The sequence below is a fragment of the Raphanus sativus genome, chromosome 3 (genome assembly GCF_000801105.2).
Source record: "Raphanus sativus cultivar WK10039 chromosome 3, ASM80110v3, whole genome shotgun sequence".
Classification (NCBI taxonomy): domain Eukaryota; kingdom Viridiplantae; phylum Streptophyta; class Magnoliopsida; order Brassicales; family Brassicaceae; genus Raphanus; species Raphanus sativus.
This window is the reverse complement of record NC_079513.1, coordinates 18,030,584-18,054,022: the sequence shown is the minus strand read 5'-3', so window position 1 is coordinate 18,054,022 and position 23,439 is coordinate 18,030,584. Positions and strand designations below refer to the sequence as shown.

Below are 23,439 nucleotides of genomic sequence, written 5' to 3'. Positions count from 1 at the left end.
TTGCCAAGAGTACTTGAGAAACTTTTGTCTGGTCGGCCGAAACAGTTTAACTCGCTGTCGATGAAAAGGGCACATGGAAGAATTGTAGTAAGAAAGCATCGGGAACCCATCTCCCTTGGAACAAGTTACAACCACTAGTTTGCTTCCTCCCTTTCAACGCCACTTTTCCTACTCCTCCGGCGGCGGCCAACGCAGCTCTGTTATGGTGACTTACATGCCATTCTGGTCGGAACTCAAGCCTGGTCGGCTCTGGACAAGATTGTGAATATGAGAACTGGAAGAAGGGAAAGAAAGATAAGTTTGAAATCCATCTTTAACAGAAAAATGATATAGATTTATTTGTTGGAAGTAGCTTTGTGATGGAATTATATATGCACTAGTATCTACTTACATATATGTACGTATATAGAGTGTAATGTGAAGAGATTCTTGGGTGGAGACTATTGGCCTTATAATAGGTTCCATAATAAATTAACAAAAAGTAATGGAAATCCATCAGTTCACTAGGAAATCATTACATTGTCAGCTAATCTTGGGTTCGCCTATATTGTTAGTAAGCTAATTGCAGTGGTTAAAATCTGTGTCTATCAAATTTGTCAACAAGTACTCTTTTTATATAGCCGCAAAAATAAGAACAACCTATTGCAAGATTTTCAAAATGGACATCAAAGAAAGAAATGAAAAATAATAACATTATAATATCATAGTAGTACATGTTAAACAAACTATTTAGATGTATTCCAAAGACATCACTTCCTATAAATTTAACAAGAACAAAAAAAATTGGAGAAAATGAAAAGTAAAAAAGAGTTTCCTATTTGATAGATTTTCAACTTTGAGAAAACTTTCACACCACATGTAACTCTTTTGAATGACTAAAGGCATCTCCAATAGTTTACATCATTTCCCTTCAAAATCTCCTTAAAATAAAGTATTCAATATAAATCTATTATTTTACTATTAGTTTAATAATGATTGTTACTTTAAAAACTTAAAAATTTTACTACAATTTTATTTTAACTATATTTTTATATATATACACATAAATTTTGTTTCTAAAAGAATATAGAAGACTTACATTATCTTAAAATTGTATTATGAAAGTCTTAAACAAAACTTTTAAGTATAAACATAATATATTAAAAATAGATATAGAACAAAAAAATATAAAATTTTGAGATCAAATTATAAATAAATATATCTAATATTAATGAGGTTGTAAATAGTGTTTCCCCAAATTTGAAAAAATACTATTCACAAGTCAAAACACAAATTTGTTTTTTTCTTCAAAATAACACACTATTAGAGATTGTTTTCCTTCGTTTTTTTATGTTTACCCTTAAAATAAGGTATTATTGAAGATGGTTTAAAAAGTTATGAACTCAGAGATTCGTAAATACACTATATTAAATTAATTTTCCTTAAGATAATAGTAGACATTTTCAATAGGAAATGAACATGCGACCTCGACGGAGTGATCCAAGAGTTTTACCCACTAGATTAATTCTTTTGTTAGTACATTTTTATTTTAGACTTTAAAGTAATATATTAAATATTAATAATGCTAAGCTCTAATTAACAGTTTCTCTTTTGATAAACTGTATTGTTTTCTCAATTTTTATTCACTATTTTAGTTGTTTATTGAGAATATATCCACCTCCATCCTAATTATAGAACTGCTGTAAAATTATTGCTAGCCGGATACAAAAAGACTCTACCATGGACGGTGGCTAAGTCGTGATAATGTTGCGCCAGGACACAATATGCATAAATCGAGTAAGGATGTCTATGTCTTACTACAAAAAATGTAGTACGGTAATATTTTTTTCAATAAATGTTTTTGAAAGAGCCAAACGATATGCAAAAGGTTGTACTACAATATTACTTCTTGGGAATCTGCTGCCAATGTGATCTGGAACGTCTACCAATGATTATTGCAACACCGCTAGTGACACAATAATTCTGGTAATAACTATGGAAAGCAAAAGAGGTTTGTTGAAGTCATCCACATTATCATTTTAGGTGTGTGTTTCGTGGGGCTCCCGTGAATGAATCAAAGCTATCATTGGGACATTCTATTGCTTAGCTTGTCACGGGGGACATCTTAAATCATTTTCCATCAATTCTCACATGCTTCTACGCCATCTGTTCATTTAATTCATTTGTTAAAATTATCAAATTTGATGACTTTTTTTTTCTGATAAGATAGGACAGAACTAGACAGGCAACCTTGGCTATTTTCTTCTAGTTGATTCTGTTTCGCTGATTAGTGTGTTTAAAATAGTGGGGTTTCCGTTTGCAAAAAAAAAAATAGTGGGGTTTTCACAGGAGTACTCACATGTAAGGGAAGAAAATCATTTCACGTTTCTTTTTATTTTTGACATTGTATATGATTCCATTGTGAAACAAGGCCACTGAAAGCAAGCAAACAAAAAAGACCAACATATAATTGGTTTCTTTATTTATATAGTCAAAGTTGGCTTGATTGAAAGGAAAGTATTATGACTTTTTTGTTTATACATTATTCAAAATCCAAATATTTTACAATATTAAACTATATATGTTGGTTTGTGTTTTCTGCAACTATCCTGCATGTGAAAGACACTGTAGTTGGGAGTGAAAAACACTACTAGTTGGCAGCAAGCCATTCTTTCTTTCTGCAGGAGAAAGCCATTCTTTCTTGCAGTATCATGTAAAAACATACCAAGGGACAAGACAAAACCATCCTTCGGTTTACTAACTAATAATTAACAAATGGAAGTTCAAATGCAATTTAATTAAATATAAGAATTTATGAATAAGTTGGTGCACAATCAAATTTCTGTCTCAGCAGCAACGTGTTCTATGGCATTCATAAAGAGCTACGGAACATCATCTCAACAAGGAGTCATAGGAAACACTTTGATTCTCTTATGGCAGTGTGGTTAAGATAATGTGTTTCTTTTAGTTTCAATTTATGATCCTGCTTGTTTTTTTTTTTGTCAAAATAGCTCGAACTTAAGATTTCATTGTAAAATCTTCTATTTCTTTTTAACTCGAAGAAAGTTGAGATACATAGTGTTGATAAAAAACCAAAAACAAAGAACATAAACCAAACAGAATAAAACAAAGACATAAACAGAGCCTAAAACTCATATATGTCCACAAGTCTATTACTTCCATATTTCCAAAAGAATTCGATATTAATGGAGCTGATCTAAGGAACAAATGTCTTGAATATGTAGTCCCAACCCTGAAGGGAATATCACCAAGCCATACTAGAACCAGCAATATCAGAAACAATCGAGAGGTCAAATCTACACCAACTCCAGCAGCTGCTATCCATATGAAACTTGCATGACCAGAAACCACCACTAAAACTAAGATATAAGGACAAAAGACCTTGAAACGCTATTTGGGAAAACGTCAAAGAAGACCACCATCTCTTACACGCGGACACTCGTAAAGCAACTAAGTGACCTACAGAACAAAGATTGCCCACATCCTTGCAAGAGAAAAACTGAAGGTCAAGTTAACTGTTTCGTCTAGAAACCATCTCCCAAAACCACAAAGGACCAAGATAAGGTCTAGTAGATACCTCTACAGCGAACATAAATCACAAAAAACGAACCCAAAAAAACCAACTTAAGATGCGACAAAATGACTGAAACAGCAAGAACCAAACAAAAACAGTGTTCCAACGACTTCAAACTAATACTAATTCACCACACAAGAACATAAGTTTCGGTGATCGAGATGTAAATTTTTCTATTCATTTATGATATTTACAGTTTAGAAAAAAAAATTATGAATAAGTTACAAATCAAATCTGGAACGTTTCGATTCAAACCGAGTAAATGTATTAATTCACAATCAGTTACCACAATAGTTCGAAACGGTTTCTAAAGATAACAAAACTAGAAATTTATAATCCTATTCGCAATAAATAGAATCATGCAACACTAGCGCTAACAATATTCTTTGAAATTAATAGAGAACGTTTAAAATTATTAAAAGAGCCTAGCATTTATCAACCGTTTGAAGCAATTTGGCAAATCATGTACACTAGCGTTAAAATTCGATTGAATAGTCAATCTTATTTCCACTTAACTTACTCCAAAAAAAACTTATTGCATAGTGCACATAAACATACGAACATCTTGTCAACAGATTCGATTATTAATTCAAAAGGGCCGTATCACTCTTGCAAGCATGGTGGGTCTGGACTCTGGAGTGAACAAATGGGCAGACTTGCTCTTGTAATCATGGTGGGTCTATTAGGACCAGTCATATATAGGCCAGAGAAACAGACCTTTATCTTATAGTTATACCATTAAAATTTCTGGAAGTTCCAACTCAAAATTAATTTGCAATAGGTAAATTGTTAGATATCTTTTACTCACTCCGTTTTTTAAAGAGTGTCGTTGTGACATTTTTCACACAGATTAAGAAAGTTGTTGAAATATATGTAAGTTGTAATTAATTATACCTCTTTAACCAATAATATTTTAGATAAATAAAATAATTTATAAAATCAATGTAGTTTGCAATTAATTTTCAACTGAAAGTTAGTATAATTTACATTGGAATTGTAAAGTGACACTCTTTGTGTAACAAGAAAATGAGCCCAGAGTGACACTTATTATGAAACAGAGGGAGTATATACTACTTATGTCATGTCTCCTCTTCTGATGCGAGATTCCTAACACAAGTTACCTATCCGAGCTCTGAGTACAATAAATACTGTTATGTAGTGCGCAAAATAAATCAGCACAAAATCGTGAAATAGGGTTTCACCTATATTATACTGTATATTCTCAAGCGTTCTTAAAAGTCTAGGAAATTATATTTATTGAACTTTTCCTGTTAAAACATTTATCCTATCATAATGGTTTTGACTTATGACAGAAACAACTGTTTCAAGTTTTAACTTGTTTTAATTATTCAACTATTGTTATATAAAGAAACGGATTGTTTTGTCCCAAACCATAAACCAGAGGACTCCCAGATTAACAGTTGAGCTTTGGTATTATGTCCTTTCTTTGCTGTAAGATAAAAAGACTCCCATAATTTCTTAACCAAATCATTCAATTTAAAAACCAGAAGAGTTGAATATAATCATCATTACACTTCTAGGATACAATCAGAGAGAACACTGCCGCGGAGATTCAAGAACAAAAAAGCTAATTAATATTCTTGGAATTAGATTCTTATAGATAAAGAATTAGACTCAACAACAACTCTTAGATCCCAGAAAATGGGGTTTACTTCTCTGACTGTATCAAACCACTGGAAGCATATTGCACTTGTGTTTATATGTTCAGTATTAATCTTGAAGATAGCCTTGGTTTCTTCTGCCAATCAGGAAAGCCAGGTACGTTATAAATGGTCGATTTATTTATCTTAAATTTGTCTATTTTAATATTTGTGCTATAGATTTACACGGTGCATTTGGGGAAGAGGCAACATGACGATCCTAAACTTGTTACTGATTCACATCATGATATTCTCAAATTGCTTCTTGGAAGGTAACTAATCATGTGCATTGGTCTATATATTCTTTCCGAAGATCATGATTGCTGTGCGGAAAAAATTGGTTTAGTGATCATTTGGATGTTTTGACTGATGATGCTTTGACTGATGATGCAGCAAAAAAGCTTCCCGGGAGTCTATGATTTATAGTTACAGACATGGCTTCTCAGGCTTTTCAGCGAAGCTCACACAATCTCAATCAAGGGAACTCTCAGGTAAAAAGTTTGATGCCTTAGAAGCGTGTTGCACAAGAATTAGGTCAAACTCAGAAACTGTACTAATTAAAATATTCACTTTGGATTTTGTAATAGAGCATCCGGATGTTGTTCATGTAACGAGAAGCAAGCATATGAAGCTGGCAACAACAAGGGCGAGTGATTACTTGGGACTCACTCCATCCACTCCAACTGGTCTCCTCCATGAAACCGATATGGGAAGTGAAACAATCATAGGAATCCTGGACACGGGAATATGGCCAGATTCAAAGTCATTTGACGACAACGGTCTTGGACCAATCCCGACACGTTGGAAGGGACGATGTGTTTCAGGAGAAGGGTTCAACGCATCAAGCTGCAATAGAAAGTTGATCGGAGCTAAATACTACGCAAAGGGTCTCCTCGAAAAGTACAATGGGACTTACAAAGAGGCGGAGAAACACGAGATCATATCCCCGTTGGACATAGACGGTCACGGGACCCATTGTGCATCCACTGCCGTGGGTTCTTTCGTCAAGAACGCGAGCTACTTCGGCCTAGGCTCGGGAACAGCCAGAGGCAGTGCCCCGCGAGCCCGCATAGCTTCTTACAAAGTTTGTTGGAATAAAAAGGAAGGGTGTTTTATACCGGATATATTAAAGGCCATAGATCACGCCATTCGCGATGGGGTCGATGTTCTATCGCTCTCGCTCGCAAGCACAATACCGCTTGACTTCGAAGTCGATAGGAGTGATTTTGCTATTGGTGCTTTCCACGCCGTTATGAAGGGAATCCCCGTGGTATGCGGCGGTGGGAACGATGGTCCACATGCACAAACCATCTCCAACGTTGCTCCGTGGATCATAACCGTCGCGGCTACGACCATGGACCGAGAGTTCTTCACGCCCATCACTCTTGGAAACAATGTAACCATACTGGTACGTAGCCGGTGTGCTTTGTGATCAAAATCAAACAGTTTGTAGCCGTTCATTTAACTCTCTATTTTGTGGGATAATATATCATTCTCAGGGTCAAGAAGCTCTATACACGGGAAAAGAAGTCGGATTCACTGATATTATTTACATGGACGACTTGACAGCAGACGATTTTAAAGCCGGTAAAGCTAAGGGAAAAATCTTGTTTAGCTTCGAAACAAAGCCAACAAATCCAGCAGATCCAGCAGATATTGAAGATTTTACAAAATCTAACGGTGTTGTTGGCCTCATTATTGCGTCGCAACCATACGACAGTATACAATCGGGAACTATGGATGTCCCTTATGTCTACGTCGACTTTGAAATTGGGATGGACATTATGTTGTATCTCCAAACAACCAAGTAAATTTCTCCTCCTTCACAATGTAATCCAGTTATGAATTGTTTTCTGATGTAACGGAGTTTTTTATTTTATTTGAATGATTGATTTTACGAAGATTTCCAAAAGCTAAGATCAGCCCTACCAAGTCATTCGTTGGCCGACCATTCTCGACCAAGGTCGCAAGATTTTCGTCTAGAGGTCCCAATTCAATATCTCCTGCCATTCTCAAGGTGAACTATATATGAGCCCCTTAATTTTTGCTCTCTTTACATTCAGTTGGTGTACTGAAGTTGGCTTGTGTTTTTTTTAAGTACAGCCTGATTTAGCAGCACCAGGTTCAGGTATACTTGCAGCCGTACCATCAGAAGAAGGATACGGATTCAAGACCGGGACATCGATGGCTACACCTATCATTTCAGGAATAGTCGCACTTCTTAGGCAAAAACACCCGGACTGGTCTCCAGCTGCAATCCGATCCGCTCTTGTCACAACCGGTAAACATTTCATATACTTTTTTTATTCACGCAAATATATTTGTTTCTTGCTCCCGATGAAATACCTAGTGAGTGACTGATAAGTATTGCAGCATTACAAACGGACCCATTCGGAGAACCTATTTCAGCGGAGGGTTCCCCGCGCAAACTTGCTGACCCATTTGACTATGGAGGCGGCCTTGTGAACCCGGGGAAAGTAGCAGACCCGGGACTTGTCTACGACATGGGCTACTATGAATATGCTCACTACTTGTGCTCCGCAGGCTACAAAAACAAATCCATCTCAAAATTACTTGGAAAAATGTACACTTGCCCTTCTCCAACTCCATCCATGCTTGATGTCAACGTGCCTTCCATCACAATTCCATACCTCAGTGAAGAGATCATTATAACTAGAACTGTGACCAATGTTGGACCGGTTGGTTCAGTTTACAAGGCTGTGATCGAGCCGCCTCTTGGTATTAAACTTCAGGTGAGTCCTGAGACTCTAGAGTTTGGTCCCAACACCAAGAAGATTACATTTACGGTGAAAGTCTCCACGACTCATCGACGGAATACTGATTATTTCTTTGGGAGCTTGACTTGGACTGACAATGGAGCTCACAATGTTAGAATACCTCTTTCTGTGAGAACAAGACTTTTTTAACTTCAAGATATAACAAAATTATTAACATTTTCGAATAATAATTATAAAATTATACAAGTGTGAATTTGCATTTGTTATCTATCGAAAGCAATTTTTTAAACCCGATTCCGACACCGAATCGAACGACCTTCGAGGTCACCAAATCATCTGGTCGACCGCGATTGAACTGATGGTTAATAAACTAATTAATTTTGCTATATAATAATATATAAACTATGAGAATAAATATATAGAAAGTAAAGTTATAGATTTTCTATTTTTTTATAAAACACAAAATAATATTTTGAATATGTATATATATTTTATGTTTAAAAATTTAAAAATTATTTAACTTTAATTATATATCTTTTTATCTGACATATTAAATATCAAAAATAGTTTATATTATTTTTAAAAAATTGTAATAAATTAAGATTTATGACATTAACAAAAAATATTAAAACTTAAAAATTCATAAGTATTTATATAGTACCTAATGTGAATAATAAAATCAAACTTCAAATCTAAAATATATCAAAAGTAAATTTAACATAATTTTTTAATTAAAATTATACAAAATAGATTTAAAAAATATAATTAAAAACTAAAAGTTGTCTATCGATTCAACCAATAGTTCAATCAGTAATAGGATTCCGCGTTTTAATTGATTTTAGTGAGTTTTATTGGATTTTTTAGTTTTGGATTTTTTACAAAATTTGAACCAAATTTATTTTGAATCATTGGGTTTACCGAATCAACCGCGGATTCGAATCAGATTTCAAAACACCGATCAAAATGCAATTTTGATGTGACAATGATGAATCGTATACTATATATAGTCCAGACTGCAGAAGTGTTTTATTTTATTTTTTGAAAGCAACTGCAGAAGTGTTTTGTGGGGTTTAGGACTTCCAAACTTTTTATATATCAGCCCTATTGTTCTTCTTTTTTTTTTTGGTAAGAAAATGAAGGTTAGTGAAAGTTGAAAATCAAGTAAAATATTGCTTCTTCTTTCATCCGCGGTAAATACAATATAAACTCTAAAGTTTAATACTCCATAAATTAATAAGACAATAAATAAATAATCATTTCAATGTAAAATTGGGCTAAGTTCGGAACTTTCAAAGGAGATAGCAGGAATGAAGAGTTCTACGCCCTCCTTCATAGATGTCACTCTTTCTTTTATTTCTTTTTCTTTACCAAGAGTTTGTGTTGTGTATGACTAAGTCATAATGACTTAACACCACCACCAATATTTATTTATCTAATTTTTTTACAACATTTATTTATCTAATAAAAATAGCATTTTTGGATCATTTCATTATCTAACCCTTCTTATCGACCTTATCTTCAGAATCTAATTTGGGTTGGGTGGCAATAGAGCTTGCTGCCAAAAAGAAATTCCAAATTACACAATTGGTGATTCATATTTGCTTCTTTCTTTTTCATTACATTTTCTGGTTCATTTAGGAGATTAATATTATTATTTAGGTTAGTCATAATGGTGTTACCGGTTTAGTAGGCTCACGTTAATTCCCTCGGCAAGGTTCTTTAACTTTTGATGATGCCCCCTCAGTAATTCGAATTATTATTATTTTTGGTTGAAAATCAAATATGAATTTGTATACTGTCTATAATTTTTTTCTTAATAATATATCGAATATTGAGGATAAGATCAATAGTCATGACTCATGAGTCATCTCAAGATGATGTTGAACTGTATTTATCTTACTTTAACTTTCTAATGGTAATAATATTTATATTCTCATTTCTAAAAGGATAATTGATTTACTAAACAGATTTTATATGATCAAAAGATTTAGCTTTCTTTCATTAGTTTATTTTACTTAAACTGTCTAACTATTTATCCTCCAATATAAGATTATTTACTCAAAATATATATACACAATAACTGATATTGACTAATGTTTGATAAAAAATGGTAAGGAATATATAGTAACAATAAATTCATTTCTACCTTATGCAGTATAAGCTTAATTTGCATAATATACTAGTTGCCAATTTACTTTGTATTTATCGGATAAAAACTTAGTTATTCCACCACTTAAATCGTTAATTTCATTTAATTAAAAATGATTTAGAGTTGATAATAGTTGTTCTCAGTCTTCGCCAAACTTCTTTCTGTTATTTTCTTTTCTTTTTACATAGAAAAGGGTACCAAACTTTACTGTATTAGCTCATCCTTAAATGTTCTAAAGAAAGAGACTTTCATTAGTAACTCAATAAATATCTAAACAATGGGTTTGTTTCTTTCACTGCCTAAAATCTAGCTGAAGAGAGTCTTATCGAAGAAGAAACCCAAAAGAGGCATTTGTAGCGACGAGCATCCGTTTCCGGCAAAAGGGTTTAGATTCAATTGTCTGATTTGTCTTCCTTCAGTTGCTGAAAATCTGAAAGAAAAAACCAAACTTTGTCAGAGATTTGTAGTTCTCAGACATAAAAGTTCGTCGCTTTCCTCTCACTTGTCGTTCAACTGCATCTTGATTCTGTTAAGGGTTTGATTGTTATTGTACTTTACAGCTCTGCTTACCAGTAATTTGAGTATGTTCAAGCTATTACAGGTTTTTTCTGTTTTGGGTTTATGTCTAACTCTTTTGTCTGATACATTCATTCTTGATCTCGCGACTTTGTAGGAACTTGGGAGTTCTTGAACTAAAACCGCTCCTCGTTTGTTTTTGGTGTGTATATGAATGAAATGGACACGAAAAGCTGTTCAAAATCGATTGGATCTGTGTCTGAGGCTGTGATTGTAGTCTCTGATGTGAAGGGTGAGACCAGTAACTCTATCTCAAACCAAAAAGAGAATGATTCAAGAATGGGGGAAGATGGTGTTGGATGCAGTAACGTTTCAGCTCATGCTGTTCACGAGGAAGTTACAAATACTGTTACTGCGGTAATCTGTCACGAGAGCGATGCATCAACAAAAGCAAAAGACAAGGAGTTTCACGTGGTTGATCTGAGCGGTGGAGGAGAAAGTGATAACGGGCAAAGAATCTGCAGAATCTGTCACTTTGGTTCTGATCAAACGCCAGATAGAGTCTCTGGCAAGTCTGCAAGCGTAGAGTTGATTCAGATTGGTTGCAAATGCAAAAACGAGCTTGGCCTTGCGCATTTTCATTGCGCTGAAGCTTGGTTCAAGCTAAGAGGAAACAGGTAACGTATTCAACTCCTCTCTACAAGATTGTGAGTGCAAATCTTTACTGATAAACCTCTGTTTTCTCTTCTTTGTTAGTGTATGTGAAATCTGCGGTTCTTCAGCACTGAATGTTCCAGTAAGGTTGACGGAGGAGGAGTGGAGCGAAATAAGGGATACTACAATGGATGAAGGAAGAAGACGTGGAACTGGACAGTCTTGCTGCATCTTCATGGTTTTTCTACTCACTATCATTCTGCTTCATTGGTTTTTCAAGAAGATGAGTACTTACTATCAAACCCATCTATTTAATTTGTTAGTTTATAAGCATATATGTTGGTAACTCTTTTTTTTTTGAGAAGTATATGTTGGTAATTTGTAAATTCTATTCTGACTCTAGACTATATGGAAACAAAAGAAGATAGGATATAGTACAAGTTCTTTAGATCAAACTATGATTAAGAATCTAATAAATGGCCAAATCAGAGTTTTTTTTACTTTTTAGTAAAACAAAACCATTTTCTGAAATGTGTTTTATAGCTCAAGACTTAAACATACCGGCCATGTGTGTTTTTACCCCTTCAAAACATCATCCAATCAAGAATGGCGTTCACCTCTCATGTATTCATGTGATGTGTCCTCCATGCCTCACATATGGGCAAATGTGGTTACATGTGATTATAGCCCCAAACATAAACGCATGGCCGGTCTTGGACATGGACAAATAAACGCATATGGTCCTCAAAATTTTAAAAAATAATTTACATAAATATAAACTCTAGATTTATATAGGAATTTATAATATAGTAATCGTCTATGGTTCTCAAAATTTTAGAAATAATTTTACATAAATATAAATTCTAAATTTTTAAAAGAAACAATTTTTGTTTATTTTTTATTAAGTTATTTATAATCTCTAAATTGTAGGACCATACGTTGTACAAACTTTCAATGGATTTTTTGAGTGATGCCACGGCAAATATACATAACTAGATCGCCTGATAGTTTAAGAACCGAAACTGATCCATAAACTTGATGACTAATAGAATAACAACTTCCACACAAAAAAAAACCTTGCTTAGAGATATCAGAAGATATATTGTGATTGCATGGGATGAATTGCGGGGCAAATCTCCTTTGGCAGAGAAACATCTTGCTTGCATCTCAAGCAAGCCAAAACCATCTGCCATAGGAGTGTTCGCCCAGTAATCCAGTCATACATTGATGATCTCTCTTTCTTCACAACATCTACTATACTTTTTTATGTCTTCTTACTGTTTCACTCACATCTGAGTTACTGTAAACTCATGTTGGACTAGCAAAGTATATATAGTTGACGAAACTGTAAAAGTTAAAGCATATTCTGTGGCAGATCCCATGTTTCATAGAGCATATGTGTATAGTATAATCCTAACGACCACCCCTTCATGCGGTCCTCATGCTTCTGATTAACATCCCAATTTACTAGGCATTTAAAAAAAAAATATATCAGAACTGCAAAATACTTTGCTTGTGAATTGTATACCAAGTTTTGTGGGTTCATGTTTCTCATAGGAATTGTCCCATAGTATATGCTCTTTGTATCAAGGTTTATAAATACGTTACATAGTTTGATTTTTTTTTTCATTTGAAGAACTCAAGTGAGAGAGGGGAAAAGACTGACATTTGGTAGAAAAACATTACAGGGCGAATCCTCTATTGGCAGGAGATGCTGATGACTCTATACATTTTGTCATCATTTTCCTCTGCCAAAGGAGATTTGCCTCGCAATTTTTTCATACATTTATTCATTTCTTCAATCTACGAGACCAAGGTTCTTACTCTATGTGTGTTATTTGTTAACAAATAATGTACAGTAATTTTTACCAAAAAAATAAAAATAAAAATAAAAATAATTACAGTAATAAACACAACAATTGTATGAGTTTGAGTTTTGCTCCAATGGTTAGCCTCATTTGAAGTATATTTTATTATTAATATTTATTACTTTAATAAATTTTGGTTTCTTCGAAAAGATGAACTTATAAAATTGTTACATAGAAGTATAAACACAAATATTTAATATTTAATATTTGATACATAAAATAAAAATATATAAGAATTTAAGAATCAATTTGTAAATAAAATGTTCAATAGCAAAACTGAGATTGTGAATAATATTTCTTCAAATTTGAGACGAAAATTGCATCCTCATTTTCCCCTTAAAATAATGTACTATTAGAAAAAAGTTTTTCCTCGTTTTTTTATGTTCTCTCTCAAAATAATATACTAATTGTGATGGTTTTAACCAAAGAGTGCACTCAACCCTAAAGAGAATCCAAAACCAGTTCAAACATCAAGTTAAAACTTTATAATGGTTTTACAGTTTTCATGATAAACACTTTGAAATCTAACTTTTTCTTCCTTTTTTCTTGAAAAGTGGAATCTAACATGTTTCTGAAACAGAATTGTCATAAAAATGGTTCGATTAATTTGTGGAGAGAACAGTTGATGAATTGCATCTAGTTATATATTTTTACTATATTTCTAGTTGGCTACACCTGTCGTGAAAAAATTTGCTGACAAAAGAAAAAGAAAAAGAGCAAACGGTTAGATACTATAACCAAAGCAAATGTGTCGTCAAACTTATAATCGAGTACAATATCATGCAAGCTAATGTTTGTTGCGTTGGATATATTTAATGAATATGCTTTCAGTGCATGAGGCATATAGTTAACTTTCATTTTTGGCTTTTCAAAGCTATAATAATCGTAAAATCTTATAAAGTGAGTCAAGTGACACAAGAATAAGATATATATATATATATATATATATATATATATATATATATATATTAAGTGTTCTCCTGCACCATATGCAGTAAAAAAATTTAAATTTAATTTATATTTAAAAATAAGGTTTATTAAATATTATAGTTTTTTTTACCAATATTTAAACTTTGATCTAGTTAAATATTAAATTAAGATAAAATGATTTTGTTTATTTAAAATTATATTGAAGAATATATATGTATACATTTAAATTATAATTTTAGATAGTATTTCTATCTATTTATATTGTTTAAATATATTAAATCAATTTGTATAAAACTAATAAAATGATATAAAATTGTATAATTATAAAAAAAACTAAACTAAATAATAGTATTTATAAAAATTGTAGATATATAAGAAACTAATGATTTTACAATTAGAAATATATTTCTTTTTAAATTGTATCAATTTTTTAAAGCTTTAATAATACAAATTGTATAACTATAGAAAATAAAATAAAATAATATTTCAAAATTTGTAATGTTATATATGAATATATTTGTTTTATAGATAATGTATGAGATATTACCATATTTAAAAAAGTTTACCAAAAATAAATATCAATATAAATGTAATGTATGAGATATTACCATATTTAAAAAGGTTTATCAAAAATAAATATCAATATTAAATGTAATGTATGAGTTATCAATAATTCATGTCATATTTTTCCGGAAGTCATGTCATCAATTTAGTAGTCATGTCATATTTTTTTTTGTGAAACTAATTGTATAGAGTACATGTGGCAAAATCACTTCTCAAATATAGTCTAAGACATATACAAAGTATCATTTTATCGAAGTGATTATATACTTCATAGTAATGAGTCAATACAATTAAGACGATCTATATCCAAAGTGGGAAAGTTGACTTAGGCCTTCATTGGTAGAGCATTAGCATTAGCATTATGCTCTATATTATCCAATCAACATATGTTAGAAAATCATTTATAAAAACATTTACTAAATGCTAATGCTCTCTGACAAATGCTCTCATATGAAGCTTTTGGAATAGCATTTGCATTTACAATTTATAAATTTAAGAAAAATATATAATTAGTTCACTTATTTGATTTAATAATATTATAAAATTATTTTCATATCCAGAAAATAAAAATTTGGATTTCTAAAATAAATTAACAATATAAATATATTTTATAAAAATAGTATTTCAAATTTAAAATATAATTTAATTATATAAATTATATTATATTTTAAATGTGAAATAATATTTTTTAAAATAGATATTTTAATTGTAAATTTTATTTTTTTGGAAACAATTTCGATATAAAACATAATTTTGAAATTAGTAAATAAATAACTTAATTATATCTCTTTTATATATAAATATAAAACAAAAAATATATATAATGATAATTTATTTATTTTATTTAATTATATTCAAATTATTTTATATCCAAAAATAAAAATAAATAAAATTTTATTTTATTTATTTAATAATATTTTATTTCATTTATTTAATAATATTCAAAATTATTTATATCCAAAATATTTTTTTAAATAAATTTTAATTATTTTTAAAATAATAATATTTCACATTTAAAGTTTAATTTAATTTATGTTATTAATTAAGATTCATTATTTTAATAACAAAATATTACTAATATATATTATAATCTAATATATATTATTTTAAAATAAATATATTATATACTAACTTTTATAAAAAAAAAATTGAATACTGCTACTGATTTACCAATCATCTTATTAAAAGTTTTAAATAGAACATAAGCTTCTGCAGCATACTGCTTCCACAGCATACTGCTTCCACAGCATACTGCTACTGCTTCTTCATCAGTTATACCAATCAAAGTCTTAATTTTATATTTTTTATAATGAGGATATTAGTACTTCAGTCTTTAAAGTGCAGTATTGTAATGGATAAGAGAAAATTATGTAATTGGAAGTATACTACAGTCTACAGTTTACATGTTTGTATTCCTGTGAAATTTCTAACTTGAAGGTTATTTGACCATGAGAGAAGAAGAGGCCACATATATTCTCGGAGCCTAGAGTGTTGGTTTGTTCTACATGAATTTCCTAACTAAAGCAAATAATTAAAAAAAGGAGTTGACAGGTGCCAAACGTTCACAAATTTAAACACAAGGCAGAAGAGTAGATACAGTCAGAAGATTGTATCATATGATAGATGATTTGAAAGATATATGTCCAAAAGAATACAATTTTTAACACTGGCAACAAAAAAAAGTTTGTGGGGTTTCAGTATGAAAAAACTGGAGAGTACAATACCATGGATCTTCCATTTCGAAAGGATCATGCTATAATACTTCTAATAAAGTAAAGCAGAACAAAATGTGGAGACTCGGATAAAGAATACTCAATGCTCTAATGGCCACAGAATATTAGAAGCATAAACGGATCATTCCTTAAGAGATTAATTATATATATACGTACGTAGGATATATTTTATCCTAGATCGAAGGATGGTGCCATTGAATTTGAATATGCTTCTTGCAGTATGTTAGTAAAGAGAGAGATTATGAACTAAATATTTAATGATATATGGAGAAGGTGCAAATGCATTACAGGGCAAGATCTCCTTTGGCAGGAATCTATTACTTCAGTCTTACATATGCATATATATGTTTGTGGTGAGCTCTCTGCCAAAGGAGATTTGTCCGGTAATTCTTTTGTACAGATATCTTAAATAACTTTATATTTTTGGATTAATATTTCTAGTCGAAGTGCATGGTTACTACAATCGTGGATCTATAGCTAGTCAAAACCGGCCTTGGAAGCAAGTCAGTGAAGCTTATAAATTTAGACGGCCAAAACCGGCAGCAAAACATTGACATTTTAGACGGCCATAAATTTACAGAAAGTTCTCAGTAGCTTAGTGGCTGGATTGATATTACAAGTGTAACATTTCGTGGGTTCAAGGTGCTCCGGCCATAATTACTAGGACCAGCTTTGTAGCTAGTAGAAACAACCATTGGTAAGCGTCAATAATTTGTTTTAAGTAATAGCTGTTGGTGAATGCATCGCATGAAGTTCTTGTATTCATGAAGTTCTTAATTTGTTTCAGATTAGACTTCTTTTCTTATGTTTACCATCGTAGATGGATGATAAAACTTCTGAAACTGTGATTTGATTATTATATGTGCAGAGTTGAATCTGAGATTTCATGGAGTAAAATACATTTTTGTATTTTTTTTATAAATTTTCTTTTATATAATTTGAAAGTCATTTATCTATGTAAATTCCTTCTAATTTTTTTGGGGCTTATACCAATATTTTATCGGGTTGTCTCCAGATCCAGTTATATGTATTTCTCAAAAAATCTCAAAAAATACTTATTAAAATTCATTTTTGAACTTGATTAAACATGGAATTTTGGTATGCTCTATGATTGCAGTGTATGCTGTTTATAATGTGTTTGATTTAAACAATTTCATCATATTAATTAACTATACTTTATTTAACAATTTCAGTTCTTTGTGGTCAAGTGGCAGTGGATGAGTTTTCTGACGCTAACATGTTTCAGGTTTGATCTTTCTGATATGCGTAACAGTTATATTGTTCTTTTCACCTAAGGACCCATTTGAACGTTTTGGAAAATGAATCCATCCGCAGGTTTCCAACTCTTCTGAATTCAACCAGACTAAAAAATATTTGTTTCAATCAAAAAAAAAATATTCAGTTCCTAAATTCTAAATTCCGAGGCGGTCAAATGTGTTGTCAATTCCCGTGTGTGCGAACCTACCATACACTCCACAGTCCGTTGAGGGTAAAACGGGCAACATATAAATGCCTATATAAAGAAGAGAGCACTGCATGACAATTGGCAATTCACCAAAATTTTGATTTTACTCTCAAACGCGTTACCGATCAAGTGCCTTAGCGAAAAATCCCTTTCGATCTCTAGGGTTTGAAGCGGAGTAAGAGCGGAGACAGAGAGAGAGAGAAGCCCTAGTTCCCCTAATCGAAACTATGGCTCACCACCACTCAGAGTCCGACGACGAAGATTACTCCTATGACGACGATTCCGAGTCCGAGCAAGAAGAAGAAGAAGAAGAGGAACCGAGAAGCTCGCGGAAGAAGCGCGGAAGATCAAATCCAGATCATTCAGTCGGTGGCGCGCGTGGGAAGAAAAGGAAGCCTTCGGGTTCCATATTCATAGAGGATGACGTCATCGTAGACGACGACGAAGTAGAAGACGAGGACGATGTCGAGGACGGTATAGCTACAATATATTCCAATTTGGTTTCGATTTAACTAAAACCACAAGGAACTCTCACGAATCCGTCTTTTTTGAGTTTTCTGCTTAATTAGGGTTTCTACAAGTTGCGAGTTGTGTCTTGCGGCTTTCTTGTGCACTCAGTAGTATATACATTTTGATCTCTTGTTATTGTTGTTAAAACTGTAGGTTTCATTGAACACGGTGAAGCTGACCTTGGTGATGAGGATGTTGTTGGCCGTCGTCACAGGCCTTTTCACGAACCGGCGGCGTTTCGTTCTCGTGTGGGTGCTGAAGAGTATCTTGATTTCATGCAAGAAAAGTATTCCAACCCTCGTGCAGAGTATGACGATGAAGATGATTACGAAGATGGAGAGCCTACCCACGTTGATCAACAAGCTCTTTTGCCATCAGTCCGTGACCCGAAGCTGTGGATGGTGAAATGTGCGGTAGGATGTTTTTTTTCCTTCTCTTTTCATTACATCATTCATGTATGTTCTGTTTTGTAATGATCATCTTCAAATTACAGATTGGTCGTGAAAGAGAGGTTGCTGTTTGTCTTATGCAAAAAGCCGTGGATAGAGGATCGGATTTCAAGATCAGATCTGTTATTGCGCTTGATCATCTCCAGAACTTTATATACATTGAAGCCGATATGGAGGCTCACGTTAAAGAGGTATATTTGATGATGGCTGCAAAAGTATATTGCTATTCTTTTTCTGACTAGAGTTTGAATCTATGTTGATTCTTTTCTTCGTGTGGTTAATAGGCTATCAAGGGCATGCGGAATATTTTCGCAAATCATAAGATTTTACTTGTCCCTATAAGAGAAATGGCAGATGTTCTTTCTGTAAAGAGTAAGACAGTTGAGCTAGCACGTGACACATGGGTTAGAATGAAACTCGGGATATATAAGGGTGATCTAGCTCAGGTACGATCTAATTTGACGTGTTTTACTTTATAAAACTTCTCTGAAACCATGCTGATGAGTGATGATATGTAAGCTCTTTACAGGTTGTTGATGTTGATGATGTGCGTAGGAGGGTCACAGTCAAATTAATCCCAAGAATTGATCTGCAGCTTCTAGCCGATAAGCAGGTATGCAACTATAGTGGTACTTGTTTCATAATTGAAATTTATTTATGTTCTACTTTCTTTAAATGTGTAAAATAATTGTTCTTGCACATTTTTTTTACTTGGGTATTTGCAGGAAGGAAGTGTGATTGTCAAGAAGAAATCTTTTGTTCCACCTCCACGCTTCATGAACGTGGATGAGGCAAGGTACGTACGCGTTGAGCGCCGACGTGAAGCAATATTTTTGTTATGAGTATTCATTAGTTGTAATTTAACGTGCCATTAGGGAACTTCACATACGCGTTGAGCGCCGACGTGACCGGATGACGGGTGATTACTTTGAAAATATCGGTGGTCTGCTTTTCAAAGATGGCTTCCTGTACAAGAAAGTATCAACGAAGTCGATTTCCACTCAGAACGTTACACCAACATTCGATGAACTTGAAAGATTTAAGAAATCAAACGAAAATGGGGAGATCGACTTTGTTGATATGTCCACTTTATTTGCAAATAGGAAAAAGGGTCATTTCATGAAAGGTGATGAGGTTATTGTTGTCAAGGGAGATTTAAAAAATATGAAGGGTTGGGTTGAGAAAGTAGATGAAGAGAATGTTCTTATCAGATCAGAGATGAAAGGTCTTAATGTAAGCATCCAAACTCTTATCATTTTTCACCAACAACATATATATGCAGCCAGTAAAATGTGATGCCTGTTGCAGAATCCTCTTGCTGTAAATGAGAGAGAGCTTTGCAAATACTTCGAACCTGGAAATCATGTGAAGGTCGTTTCTGGCACCCATAAAGAAGCAACCGGCATGGTTGTCAAAGTTGATCAGCATGTGCTTTTCATTCTAACTGATACGACCAAGCAACATGTAAGTCAATTTTTGCGTTAGTTAATTTCTGACAAAGGGTAAAATGAATAACATGGTGATTATATATTAATATATACATGTGCAGATTCGTGTCTTCGCTGATCACGTCGTGAAGAGTGCAGAAGTGACTAACGGTGTCACAAAAATGGGAGAGTATGAACTTCATGATCTTGTGCTTCTAAGGTAAGTTTAATGCCCAAAACCACTTCTAGCGATGACATTGTCATGTGTGTATGAGAGCTTTATTTTATACGATGCAGTAACTTGAGCTTTGGAGTTATCATAAAACTTGATAGTGAAGCTATCCAGGTAACCTACCAATTTTAGTTGTGGATACAATCATACAATTGTTATTGTTCAACATTTCAAATGCTAAGACATAGATATGAACGAGACCTTCAGTAACCTCTGTTTTAAACTTATTCAGGTTCTTAAAGGGATTCCTGGAAGAACGGAGCTGGCTATTGTCAAACACGGAGAAATAAAGTACAAAATTGATAAGAGAATCAATGTGAAAGACCGTAACAAAAATGTCATCACGGTGAAAGATGTTGTCAGGGTCACTGAGGGTCCTAGCAAAGTGAGTTCCTTTGCCAGTCAAAGTTTGTAGCAAACTCTTTTAATTTATATACCAATTTGATTTTGCTTCTGATAGGGTAAACAAGGTCCAGTTATGCACATCTATAAAGGAGTGTTATTTTTACATGACCGGCATAACGTTGAGCACGCTGGATTTGTCTGCGTTAAATGCTCATCTTGTGTTCTTTCCGGTGGATCATACTCTGGCGCTGACAGAATTGTAAGCCTCTTTTGCTTATTTTTTTTCGATTCTCGACGAACAACAGTTTCAGTTTCTTGTGTAATTTTTCTACACTAGGTTGATTCTTTCTCAAGGTTGGGCAATTCCAAGTCACCAGCCCCGGTGCCCCCATCTCCAAGAAGATTTCAACGGGCGGACTCGGGATATAACTGTATGCTTAGAGATTTCATCATCCATTTTGTCACTTAGAGTTCCTGTTATTTGGTTTCAGTAAATATCTGCAATCTAGTTGTTACTAAAATCTTGCATGTGAAACTGCAGCTGGAGCTGGAGGAAGACATTGGAGTGGAAGAGGAGGAGGAAGGGGTGGTCACGATCTTTTGGTTGGTGCTTATGTGAAAGTTCGTCTGGGGCCTTTCAAGGGATATAGAGGTCGTATAGTAGAAGTCAAAGAGAAGACAGTGCGTTTGGAACACGAGGCAAAGATTGTGACAGGCAAGCTCAATCTTCCTCTACACACACTTGGTTGCTGCATGTTGAGTGTATTCTAAGTCTTATTTGTATGTACAGTTAATAGGGACGCGATAGCAGATGTGACCGATAATGTAGCGACACCCTCTCAGTATAATATGGGAAGCCAAACTCCTATTCATCCTTCCCGGACTCCACTTCATCCTTGTATGACTCCAATGCGGGATTCTGGAGGTTTGTTACCTTAAGTTCCAATCGATTTTTTTTATTTGGGGTCTCCACTATATGATAATTGTATGTAAAACTTCAGCTACACCTATCCATAATGGAATGAGGACACCCATGCGTGATAGAGCTTGGAATCCTTACACGCCTATGAGTCCTCCTCGGTAAGTTTATTTTATAATACAAACATGCATGGATGTTTGTATTTACCATTCACATTCCTGAGGTGGTAAATTTTTGAGCAAGTGTATATATTTCTCAAAATGTTGGTTGTTTATGTCTCAGGGATAGCTGGGAAGATGGAAACCCAGGATTATGGGGGACAAATATACTGTATCCGGTAAGAATCAATCTCTGATATATTGATATAGCTTTTAGTGGTGGTTGCTAGTTAAATTTTGATCTTTATCCTCCTCTATTTCCTAGCCGGAGAGTCCTTATTCGCGACCGTATGAAGCAGCTACGCCTGGATCAGGATGGGGTAGTAGCACTCCTGGTCGTAGTTACAATGATGCTGGAACACCAAGAGATGGTGTGTTTGGTCTACTATGTTCTTATGCTTTGGTTTTTGCTTTAAGAAACTTCTTCTGATCTCAATACTTTTTTTATTCTCATTCAGCTAATAATGCCCCAAGTCCGTACCAACCTATGACACCAAGCTCGGCTTCCTACCTACCTAGCACTCCTGGAGGACAACCAATGACTCCTGGAGCTGATCTCGATGTCAAGTCTCCTGATATAGGTGCCTGTCTCTAATTATTTTGTAAATGAAAATGAAATCTCTGCTTGTCTTGATTCCTCTCTAGTTGAGCATATCTTGAAGCTTTCCATTTCTTGCTCTTCTTGTCTTTATAGACACAAACCTTGGCGAACTGATAGTGTATGTGAATTTGGACTTTAACTCCAACTCTGAATAGGAATTGTTCTATTTATACCGTTGGTGTTTTGAATCTCATATCATCAGAGATATATAATAAGAAGAGATTTTGGATTCTCATATTTTTCTTTAACTCAACTAGGTGGGGACACAGAAACTTGTTTGATGCCTGGTATTTTGGTCAATGTACACAAGGCCGGAGAGGATAGCAATGTGGGAGTCATCCGAGATGTTTTTTCGGTATGTCATCTATATACAATTAAAGAAATTATTTATTGGAGAAACGTTTTACTGGTGCTGTTTTATAAGGGACTCTTGTGATAATGTTTTTGGTCATCAGGAGGATGGGTCCTGTGTAGTCGCTCTTGGAGACAGAGGTGAAGGCGAAACTGTTGTGGCGATACAGAGCGAAGTGAGGTTAGTTTGTCCGAGGAAGAACGAACGAGTGAAGATTGTAGGAGGCAAGCATCGTGGTTCATTAGCTAAGCTCATTGGTCTCGACGGATCTGACGGTATAGTCAAGCTAGATGACACTCTCGACGTCAAGATTCTTAACCTGGATTTATTAGCCAAGCTACCTCATGCCTGAGATGAGACTGACTCCATTTTCTCAAGCTTTTACATCAAATCCATAGAGGATATATCTGGTTTTGATGATTAGTTGCTCTCTGTATTTATATACTTATTAAACTTTGTTTCCAACTATTCCCTATTATCGATGATTAAACAAGTAAAGATGAAAATGAAGTGTAGAATCGAGAAACAAGAAGGGTCTTCTTGTTGAGAGGCGTAGAGTAAAAAGGCATAAACTGTAACTAATAGCCCCCATCC

General features: G+C 33.7%; 3 protein-coding genes across 6 annotated transcripts; all 3 read left to right on the top strand.

Annotated features, from left to right (window-relative positions):
* The first annotated feature begins 4,987 nt into the window (after positions 1 to 4,987).
* Positions 4,988 to 8,162, top strand: LOC108847503 (subtilisin-like protease SBT3.16). Its single transcript, XM_018620752.2, has 8 exons — positions 4,988 to 5,353; positions 5,416 to 5,507; positions 5,629 to 5,726; positions 5,823 to 6,643; positions 6,735 to 7,042; positions 7,138 to 7,252; positions 7,339 to 7,516; positions 7,609 to 8,162. Exons 1-8 carry the CDS (start codon positions 5,237 to 5,239, stop codon positions 8,160 to 8,162), a joined length of 2,283 nt encoding a protein of 760 aa, XP_018476254.2. The 5' UTR covers positions 4,988 to 5,236.
* Positions 8,163 to 10,360: 2,198 nt separating this feature from the next.
* On the top strand, positions 10,361 to 11,795 carry LOC108847506 (uncharacterized). 3 transcript variants are annotated; one of them, XM_018620759.2, is made up of 3 exons: positions 10,361 to 10,604; positions 10,796 to 11,315; positions 11,395 to 11,795. In XM_018620759.2, the coding sequence occupies exons 2-3, from the start codon at positions 10,849 to 10,851 to the stop codon at positions 11,636 to 11,638; spliced, it is 711 nt and encodes a 236-aa protein (XP_018476261.2). In that variant the 5' UTR covers positions 10,361 to 10,604; positions 10,796 to 10,848; the 3' UTR covers positions 11,639 to 11,795. The 3 variants fall into 3 exon arrangements, with proteins under 3 accessions (XP_018476261.2, XP_018476260.2, XP_018476258.2); XM_018620758.2 differs by having other exon boundaries at positions 10,361 to 10,650; XM_018620756.2 differs by having other exon boundaries at positions 10,361 to 10,703.
* A 6,126-nt stretch (positions 11,796 to 17,921) lies between these two features.
* LOC108847208 (putative transcription elongation factor SPT5 homolog 2) lies at positions 17,922 to 23,313 on the top strand. 2 transcript variants are annotated; one of them, XM_057005815.1, is made up of 21 exons: positions 17,922 to 18,326; positions 18,516 to 18,775; positions 18,856 to 19,002; positions 19,096 to 19,257; positions 19,341 to 19,424; positions 19,537 to 19,607; positions 19,687 to 20,044; positions 20,120 to 20,275; positions 20,361 to 20,458; positions 20,536 to 20,584; positions 20,703 to 20,855; positions 20,931 to 21,074; positions 21,153 to 21,246; positions 21,357 to 21,530; positions 21,606 to 21,740; positions 21,817 to 21,895; positions 22,017 to 22,071; positions 22,158 to 22,263; positions 22,351 to 22,473; positions 22,751 to 22,848; positions 22,952 to 23,313. In XM_057005815.1, exons 1-21 carry the CDS (start codon positions 18,080 to 18,082, stop codon positions 23,195 to 23,197), a joined length of 3,039 nt encoding a protein of 1,012 aa, XP_056861795.1. In that variant the 5' UTR covers positions 17,922 to 18,079; the 3' UTR covers positions 23,198 to 23,313. The 2 variants fall into 2 exon arrangements, with proteins under 2 accessions (XP_056861795.1, XP_018475897.1); XM_018620395.2 differs by having other exon boundaries at positions 22,949 to 23,313.
* The last annotated feature ends 126 nt before the right edge of the window (positions 23,314 to 23,439 follow it).